The 10,556-nt window shown below is 42.8% G+C and overlaps 1 protein-coding gene across 1 annotated transcript; it reads right to left on the reverse strand.

The window, feature by feature from the left end:
- Window positions 1-8,477: 8,477 nt before the first annotated feature.
- Window positions 8,478-10,241, reverse strand: LOC308346922 (cationic amino acid transporter 3-like; the record flags this gene model as incomplete). Its single annotated transcript, XM_080810030.1, has 1 exon — window positions 8,478-10,241. The coding sequence occupies one exon, from the start codon at window positions 10,239-10,241 to the stop codon at window positions 8,478-8,480; it is 1,764 nt and encodes a 587-aa protein (XP_080666156.1).
- Between the last annotated feature and the right edge of the window lie 315 nt (window positions 10,242-10,556).

Raw genomic sequence — 10,556 nt, forward strand, 5'->3', positions numbered from 1 at the left:
ATTGAGGTAGTTTATATGTCACTAGGAATGCATCCATTTCTTCCAGATTGTCAAATTTGGTGGCGTAGAGTTGCTCGTAGTATGTTCTTATAATTGTTTGTATTTCTTTGGTGTTGGTTGTGATCTCTCCTTTTTCATTCATGAATTTATTTATTTGGGTCCTTTCTCTTTTCTTTTTGATAAGTTTGGCCAGGAGTTTATCAATCTTATCAATTCTTTCAAAGAACCAGCTCCTGGTTTCATTGATTTGTTTTACTAGTTTTTTTGGTTTCTATTTCATTGATTTCTGCTCTGATCTTTATGATTTCTCTTCTCCTGCTGGATTTAGGCTTTCTTTGTTGTTCCTTCTCCAGCTCCTTTAGGTGTAGGGTTAGTTTGTGTATTTGAGACCTTTCTTGTTTCTTGAGAAAGGCTTGTATCGCTATATATTTTCCTCTAGGACTGCCTTTGCTGTGTCCCACAGATTTTGAACAGTTGTGTTTTCATTATCATTTGTTTCCATGAATTTTTTCAATTCTTCTTTATTTTCCTGGTTGGCCCATTCATTCTTTAGCAGGATGCTGTTTAGTCTCCATGTATTTGCATTCTTTCCAAATTTCCTCTTGTGATTGACTTCTAGCTTCAGAGCATTGTGGTCTGAAAATATGCAGGGAATGATCCCAATCTTTTGGTACCAGTTGAGACCTGATTTGTGACCCAGGATGTGATGTATTCTGGAGAATGTTCCATGTGCACTAGAGAAGAATGTGTATTCTGTTGGTTTGGGATGGAATGTTCTGAATGTATCTGTGATGTCCATCTGGTTAAGTGTGTCATTTAAGGCCTTTATTTCCTTGTTGATCTTTTGCTTGGATGATGTGTCCATTTCAGTGAGGGGAATGTTAAGGTCCCCTACTATTATTGTATTATTGTCGATGTGTTTCTTTGATTTTGTTATTAACTGGTTTCTATAGTTGGCTGCTCCCACATTAGGGGCATAGATATTTAAAATTGTTAGATCTTCTTGTTGGACAGACCCATTGAGTATAATATAGTGTCCTTCCTCATGTCTCAGTATAGTGTTTGGCTTAAAATCTAATTGATCTGATAGAAGGATTGCCACCCCAGCTTTCTTTTGATGTCCATTAGCATGGTACATTGTTTCCCACTCCCTCACTTTAAATCTGGAGGTGTCTTTGGGTCTAAAATGAGTTTCTTGTAGGCAGCATATTGATGGGTTTTGTTTTTTTATCCATTCTGATACCCTGTGTCTTTTGATTGGGCATTTAGCCCATTTACATTCAGGGTAACTATTGAGAGATATGAATTTAGTGCCATTGTATTGCCTGTAAGGTGACTGTTACTGTATATTGTCTCTGTTCCTTTCTGGTCTACTACTTTTAGTCTCTCTCTTTGCTTAGAGCACCCCTTTCAATATTTCCTGTAGAGCTGGTTTGGTGTTTGCAAATTCTTTCAGCTTTTGTTTGTCCTGGAAGCCCTTTATCTCTCCTTCTATTTTCAATGATAGCCTAGCCAGATATAGTATTCTTGGCTGCATGTTTTTCCCGTTTAGTGCTCTGAATATCTCATGCCAGTTCTTTCTGGCCTGCCAGGTCTCTGTGGACATCTGCTGCCAATCTAATATTTTTACAATTGTATGTTACAGATTTCTATTCCCGGGCTGCTTTCAGGATTTTCTCTTTGTCGCTAAGACTTGTAAATTTTACTACTAGATGACAGGGTGTGGACTTCTTCTTATTGATTTTGAGGGGAGTTCTCTGCACCTCCTGGATTTTGATTCTTGTTCCTTTTGCCATATTAGGGAAATTCTCTCCAATAATTGTCTCCAATATACCTTCTGCTCCCCTCTCTCTTTCTTCTTCTTCTGGAATCCCAATTATTCTAATGTTTTTTCATCTTATGGTATCACTTATCTCTTGAATTCTCCCATCCTGGTCCAGTAGTTGTTTTTCTCTCTTTGCTCAGCTTCTTTATTCTCTGTCATTTGGTCTTCTATATCACTAATTTTTTCTTTGTCTCATTTATCCTAGCAGTAAGAGCTTCCATTTTTTTAATTGCACCTCATTAATAGCTTTTTTTATTTCAACTTGGCTAGATTTTAGTTCATTTATTTCTCCAGAAAGGACTTTTATGTTTCGAGAGAGAGTTTCTCTAATATCTTCCATGCCTTTTTCAAGCCCAGCTAGAACCTTGAGAATCGTCATTCTGAACTCTAGATCTGACATATTACCCATGTCCGTATTGATTAGGTCCATTGCCTTTGGTACTGCCTCTTGTTCTTTTTTTTGTGGTGAGTTTTTCCACCTTGTCATTTTGTCCAGATAAGAATATATGAAGGAGAAAATAAAATACTAAAAGGGTGGCAAAGACCCCAGGAAAATGTGCTTTAACTAAATCAGAAGAGACCCCAAATCATGACGTATATAAGGGTAAACACAATGAAGGGATGGAATATGACTGTAAAGATGAAAAAGAATTTTTTTTTAATTTCTAAAAAAGGAGCTAATAAGGTAAGTTGGTTGGGAGAATAAAGAAAAAGAAGGTGTAGAGAATTTGCTCAGGCTGGAGACTAGAACGAGCCCCTAGATTTAGGGTGTATTTTGATCTATTAGAAGAAGTTGTACCCCAAATTTTTTAGAAGAAAAAACCCTATGTGTATGCAAAAAATAAAGTTAGATACAATGAAGGATAAAATTGACTATAATAATGAAGGTTCAAAAAAGATTTTTTTTTTATGAAAGGTATTGTTAAGATAAACTAGTTTAAAAACATTAAAAGAGGAAAGGGTAAAAGTTAAAAACATTTAGTAGAAAAAATAAAATAACATTAAAAAATTTAATTAACTTTGCAAGACTAAAGAATCATGGGGAGAAAGCCATGAATTCCATGCTTTGCTTTCTCCTTCTCTGGAATTCTGCTGTTCTCCTTGGTAAGGTCTTGGCTGTATTTATTATTGATCTTCTGGGGGAGGGGCCTGTTGTAGTGATTCTCAAGTGATTTTGCCTGAGCCGGAATTGCACCGCTCTTACCAGGGGCCAGGCTAAGTAATTTGTTCGGGTTCAATTTCAGGAGCTTTTGTTTCCTGAACACTTTCCTTTCTGTAGAGTTCCAGAGGACAGGAATGATAATGGTGGCCTCCCAATCTCTGGCTGGGAGGAGCCAAGAGCTCTGGGCCCCACTCCTCAGTGTGCCCTCAGAGAAAAGTGCTCAATCACTCCCGTCTCCCTGGCCTCCGGCTGCTCTCTGAGCTCACCCAGTCTGTGACCAAGCATCTCTGTCTCTGGCACACAGCTCCACCTGGAGTCTCTGAACCCTGCAGATCCCTGAGCTCTTCTGGGGGGGGGGGGAGTCTCCCTGGATCTTGTGGGGACCCCACTCTCAGATCAGTGGCCTGTGCCATGGATTACAGTTCAAGGTAGCCCCAAGTTGAGAGCTCACTCCTCAGCTCCATCTCTGTACCCGGCTTCCCTGCTCTAATACCTGCGAGCTCTGTGACACTTAGACACCCCCGATCCTTCTGTGACCCCGTGGGACCTGAGGCCGCGCTGTCCCCACGTGGGCTTCACCCCGGCTTAGCCTCTGGGGCGATGTCCCTCAGTGGAGCAGAATTTTAAAAGTCCTGATTTTGTGCTAAATTGCTCCACTGCTTGCCAGGAGCTGGCCCTTCCCACCGCGGTCTGTCTTCCCGTCGCTTTGGATTCACTTCTCCGCCTGTACTACCTTTCAGAAAGTGGTCAATTTTCTGTTTCTAGAATTGTTGCTCTTCTTCTACTTGATCTCCTGTTGGATTTGTAGGTGTTCAGAATGGTTTGATAAGCTATCTAGCTGATCTCCTGCTACCTGATGTCATCTCAGCCTGCTACTTCTCTGCCATCTTGACTCCTCCTCTCCTGATTACAATTTTTAGCAGATTTCAATGCTCTAATGTTTTTTCTTTTGTCATTCAACATCCTCATGCCTCACCACCTTATCACACTCACCCCACTCTTTCCCTTAACAAGTTGACTGGAGATTTCTTGGGGCAACCACAATTTTGAGAGTTCATTTTATCCATTTTGCTGGTTCTGGGCAGGAGCCCATTTGAGGCATAACACATCCAAGTGAGACAGCCATATCCCCCATCACCTTGCTAATCTCAGAATATTTTTCCTTATGTTCAACTCAGTCTGTTTTCCTTCAATATTGGCCTGTCTTCATCACTCATTCTGATTCAGGAGGAGGTACATCAACCCTCCAAAGTGTAAGGAAACTCCCAAATGCCCACCTGGTAACATTGTTCCATTGCCTATCAGCAGGTCTCTGGAATTACAGAGCTCATATAGTTTGTTATTAACCCATTAAGAATCATCAAAAGAGCTCTTAAAAAAGCATTAATTTTTGGCCCTGTCAGGGTACAACCACTCATGCAGTCATCTGGTGTCTTCATACAGTTTTCAAAAGATGAAAGTATCCTAATTTCCAGGACAGATACTTAAGAACTCCTATTTCAATTCCCCCAACCTCCAGAGCCTCTTTGATTAGTGTCATCACATTATCACTCATTTGATTAAGAGACCATACAACCCTGAGTCAGGACATGACTAAGATGACCCCCCCATTCCCTTTAAGGCCATCATATGAAGAAGAAGTATGAGAATGGGCAGCAGTCCCTACGTATGCAATTCTTGTGCCAGGGGAGTCCATGAAGACCAAGTGGATACCTGGGAGGGCACAACAGGCATTGTCCCAAAGTGGGCAGAGTGCCAAAACCTGCCATAGTGACCAGTGTGGGAGGCCTGGAGACAAGAGGGAAGCCAATGCCTATACTCTCCCTCTTCCCCAAATTCAAATCCCCCAGCCTAGGCTCATCCTCTTGTACTCTCAGTTCCAAAGTTTTCAGACCTTCCATAGTGTCCCTCTGAGACCAGACACCTATCACTGATCACCTCAGGCCAATGCTTCTCAAACCTGAAAGAACATACAAATTACTTGGAAGCCTGCTAAAATGCAGATTCTGATTCAGTAGGTTTGGGTTGGGGTCTAAGACGTTGCATTTCTACAAGCTCCCAAGTGACACCCATGCTGCTAGAGCAAGGATCTAGATGATATAGCAGGTGCTACAACTGTCTCGCAGGAAGAGTCTATCTGTGCACATCCTTCTGCTAACTGTCCTCCAGATGGCAATGAGAATCATCTCATTCCTTCCTGATTCAGGAATCTCACTCCATGACACAATACGCAATATAAACCTGGCTCATATTCCCTTCAAATGTGGAAAAAAAAATCCCTCACGAGAGTCTCATTCTTTCATGACTCTTAAAGGTCCATGTGCCTAGAATGACTGTCCCATTTCTCCTCCAGCTCACCTTTCTCTTTTTTATTTCCCAAATTTCTCCATAAGCGTCTTCCTCCGGGAAGTTTCCCTTGACTAATACCTCTTTCTCAGTTTCTACTCATACCTTTTCTTCCAAAGGAATGATGCCTTAACTCCTATCAGTTATTAATTCCTTCTATGTCAGTCCATTTGCCTCTGCATTTGGGATATGCCTTCTTTTTTACCAAGATATCTTAGATGCTCTCACAAGGTTTTTGCACCAGTCCTATAAAGAAACATCCAAAGGAGTATGTAAATATATGAGAGGTCCTACCTCCACAAGGCTTCTCTGGAGTCACCTACTAGCTGTGGGGAAAATAAGAAATGCTGTGAGTAAAAAAAAGTAGCTTCCTAGCCCTCCATCCCAGGGCAGGCCCCATACATGAATGCAACAGAAAAACACTGGCCCTTCTGTTCCAGCCATTGACTGCATCAGTAAAGATGCCTGTTGTGCCCACACTGGAGCCAGTCTCATCTTCAGGAATTCCCTGGAGTCAGAGAGAGCAGGTTGGGCCTTTCATCAATTTCACTACTTCTGGCCCCTTCCCATATTCCATGAAAAGAGATGGAGCAGGACCAACGAAGGTCATGTCGGGTATTTTCCTGCTCCAGGTCTGCATTTTTCCTGTTGCTCTTTGAATGAACAACACTGTTCTTAATGTTGGGTCTAGAGGAAGGAAAGAACCTACCCCTTGTTTTGAGTAATACTCCATTCTGATGGAAGAGACAGGATAGTCACCAGAATTCAGGCATAGCCGCACAAAGGCAAAACTCATAATAGCTTAGTACAGGTCTAGAGGCACTTCTAGATTTAGTTCTGAAAGGAGAGAAATGCTGTTTTTCAAGGAAGTCTCCCAGAGGATAGTCTTCTTTTTTGTTGTTAAAGATTTTATTTATTTATTTGACAGAGAGAGATCATAAGTAGGCAGAGAGGCAGGCAGAGAGAGAGAGGAGGAAGCAGGCTCTCTGCTGAGCAGAGAACACGATGTGGGACTTGATCCCAGGACCGTGAGATCATGACCTGAGCCGAAGGCAGAGGCTTAACCCACTGAGCCACCCAGGCATCCCCCCCCCTTTTTTTTAAAGATTTTATTTTTTAAGTAATCTCCACACCCAACATGGGGCTCAAACTCACAACCCCAAGACCAAGAGTCGCATGCTCTACCGACTGAGCCAGTCAGGCACCCCTCCCAGAGGATAGTCTTAAAGGAATAACATAGCACTAGCCTAAAAGGAGAATTTTCTGCATCAAAGAAATGTGTAAGGTTCAATTCACTTTAACATGAATTTATTAAATTCTCATTATGTGCCCAGCTCCCAGCTGGATGCTCTCAGCAGTAAACAAGATACACTCCTGGAGCCCCTGAGTGGCTCAGTGGGTTAAGCCTCTGTCCTTTGGCTCAGGTCATGATCTCAGGGTACTGATACTCTCTGCTCAGTGGGGAGCCTGCTTCCCCCTTTCTCTCTGCCTGTCTCTCTGCCTGCCTCTCTGCCTGCTTGTGATCTCTGTCAAATAAATAAATACAACCTTTTAAAAAAAAAGGTACACTCCTTACCTATGATTTATAATCATAAAGAAAATAAAGACACACAGATAGCTTTGGTATTTCATATTTAAAATTTCAGCTTTATTGAGGTATAATTGACATAGAAAATTATAAGTTACTTAATGAGTACACTGTGGTGATTTGGTATACATATACATTGTGAAATGATTCACTCTGATTTCCCAACTGGGAGAGGATTAATGGACGGTATTTTCATCTAAATATCTCATTAAATGAAATTCAATGTTCGAAGAGCACCTTTGTTTCCCTCACTTAATCTTTACATCATCAGGGCCTTCAGGTGGAGCTTTCATTTTCAGTTGTGTTCCCTGGACCAGGGGTATCAGCCTTACCTGTGAACTTGTTAGAACTACAAGTATTGGGTCCACCCTGACCCACTGAATTCCAAAGGCTGCGGTGGGGCCCAGTGATCTGTTTTCACAAGCCCTACAGATGAGGTGACACCTGCTGAAGTTTGAGCACCACTCAGCAGGGTACTATTCCTGGTCTTTCTCTTCTCATCCCCCTTCACTGTGACTTCAATTAAGGAGTTAAAGAGACAGCCATGAGCATGCCCAGCTCAGACACTTTCACTTTTTTGTTAAGTTTCTTTTTTTATCCAGAATCAAGTTACCCACAGGACACTTGATATATCTAAAAAGGTGTTAATATACAAAGTGTATACAGAACTTCTACAATTCCACACCAAAAAACCCAAACAAGCCAGTAAATGGATTGAGGGCTTGAATAAACATTTTCCAGAGAAGACATACCAGAAGGCTAACAGACACATGAAAAATAGGCAACATCATTATTCATCAGGGAATGTATCTTAAAACTATGCTGAGATATCACTTTACACCCAACAGAATGGCTAAAATAAAAGGGCAAGAAATAGCAAGTGTTGATGAGGATGTACAGAAAAATGAACCCTAGGATACCGTCAGTGGGAATGCAAATTGATGCTGCCATTATGGAAATCATTATGGAATTTCCTCAGAAAGTTAAAAATAAAACTACCATATTACTCAGTATCTCCCTACTGGATATCAACCAAAAGAAAAGACAACACTTTTTCTGGTTTCTTTTAATAATAACTTTTTTTTTAAGATTTCATTTATTTATTTGACTGACAGAGATCACAAGTAGGCAGAGAGGCAGGCAGAGAGAGAGAAAGGGAAGCAGGCTCCCTGCCAAGCAGAGAGCCCAATGCGGGGCTCAATCCCAGGACCCTGGGATCATGACCTGAGCCAAAGGCAGAGGCTTTAACCCACTGAGCCACACAGGCACTCCTAATAATAATTTTAAAACCAAGTATGTAGCACAGACACAATTGGAAAGTAGACAGAAAAAAGGAGAAAGAGCAAAGACACATCCTTCATTTCATAATAAATAGAGTTGTATTAGTGTTCTCCCACCAACTATCCATGGGAAGCCAAGCTTTCCATATGCCCAAAAGTACTCTATTATTGCAGGGGACCAGACTACATTCAAATGTGATGATGTCAACTCATATACAGACTGCCACAGCTAAGTTCACTGCTGAGTCTATAGTTTTGGTCCTAACTGAAGTAGGGTTAAGGGACCATGCTGTGCTGGATCCCATAGCCAAAGTAGATAGCAAACCCAGTCAGCATCCAGACACCAAATCGGGCCCAAGTGCCAGCTGACATCTGCATCATAAGATAAACATTCACAAAGATGCTCAGAAGTGGGAGGAGAGGCACAGCAGGGACCTTAAAGTGAAGGGGAGTGGAACTCTGTGGCTGTCTCCAGATGACCCCAGTGATCCCAGTGATGAGCACCAGGAGCAGCACAACCACTGTGATTGCCCCTGCATCTCCAGAAAGCAGACCTGGCCAGTGGGCCAGCACCAGGCAGAGGAGAGTCAGCAGCAGAACAAGCAGTGAAGAGCAAACAATGACAACACAGCCAGAGAGTGGAGTGGGGGTGGGGCTGCCTGGAAAAAATAGACTTTGTAGTGTTAGTTTCTCTGCTGCAGGTCCATTCTCTTCCTGCTCCTGGGCTTTTTTTACCCCGTTCCTCCTCTCAGGCTGGTACCTGAGGATGAGAACACAAAGAGCCATCAGGGAGTAAGCTAGCAGGGCCCCAACTGACATGAGATCCAGAAGATCAGTGAGTCCAAGGAAGAATGCCATGATTCCTACGATAATGCCCAAGATTACTGTGGACACATTGGGCATGTATGTGCTGGTTTGGATTCTGGCAAGGACAGGGAACAGGAGGCCATCCTGTGCCATCATGTATATCAGATTACGTATGGGGAACATAAAGCCAAAGATGCTGACAGAAAGACTACAGAGGAATACAAAAGCTACAACATAGTAGGCAGTTGCCCAGCCAACATGGAGAAATATCTCTGGCAAGGTGCTCCCAGGTCGAAGTTGGTAGTAAGGAACCATAAGTGTTAGTGCTACAGAGACACCAAAATACAACAAAAAGCAGGTGAGCAGTGAAACCACAATGCCCATGGGGATGGAACGCTCAGGATTCTGGGCTTCTTCCACTCTTGTAATAATAATGCTAAAACCAATAAATGCACAGAAACAGGTAGCTACTCCACGAAGAATCCCCCTGAACCCAAAAGGCACAAATCCTCCAGAGCCCAGAGGGCCCAAGTGAGAGGTGTCATTGAGTCCAGCCTTTACATAGTCCTCTTCTGTGAGCTCCCAGTTGTGCAGGTCTCCCTTAATGAAGCCTGAGATGATGACAAAACTGAGAGCCAAAACTTTCACCAATGTGACCACTTTGGAAACCGGGAAAATCCACCTACTCCTCAGAGCCAGCAATTCCATCAGCAACAACATAAGGCCCACAACAATGAAGCCTAGAATTTCTCCCAGGTGCTGGGGAACATTTGGTGAGATGCTCTCATGCAGGGTCTGAGAGATCTGGTTCCCAAGCAGATTGTCAAAAGCTAAGGTCCAAGCCCGAGCCACAGTGGCTGTATGAGCAACAAAGAAGACAATAAGGTTCCAGCCAGTGATGAAAGCCCAGATTTCACCCATAGTGACGTAAGTGTAGAGATATGAAGAGCCAGCATAGGGAACCTGGACACCAAATTCTGCATAGCACAGCCCAGCCAACACAGAAGACAGGCTGGCTCCCAACAAGCAGATCACAATGGATGGTCCTGCTACATCTCTAGCCACCTCCCCAGCCAGGACAAACACACCTACTCCCACTGTGCAGCCCACACCCAGGGCCACTAAGTCCAGAGTGGTCCGTCTTCTGGCAGGAGCCATCTCATTCACATCTTCCTCCAGCATTCGTCTGCGTACCAGCTTTGGACCAATTCTGCGAAGTGCCTGACACGGCATTCTAGCTGAAATGAAGAGGACTCTAGGATCAGAGAGCTGTAGAAAGCCCAGGAGTGGAGAGTCTGAGATCAGGTTCGATGAGGCTGAGTTAAGCTGAGTTGAGTTGGGGCTGCTGAGTTCTGTTGCTCAGGCTTCAGAGCTGCTGCTTCATATTTTTTTTGTTATGTGCTATCCCTCCATAATGCCTAAGTAAACAATAAATATTTACTGGAAAATGGTGTTCAATCAGCCAACTAAGGCTCACAAGTCCCATGTCACTTGTTGCAGCACAAATATCATAGAAACTTATACAAATATCATAGAAACATAGAAGAC

The sequence above is a fragment of the Martes martes genome, assembly GCF_963455335.1.
Source record: "Martes martes genome assembly, chromosome: 8".
NCBI classification, from domain to species: Eukaryota; Metazoa; Chordata; class Mammalia; order Carnivora; family Mustelidae; genus Martes; species Martes martes.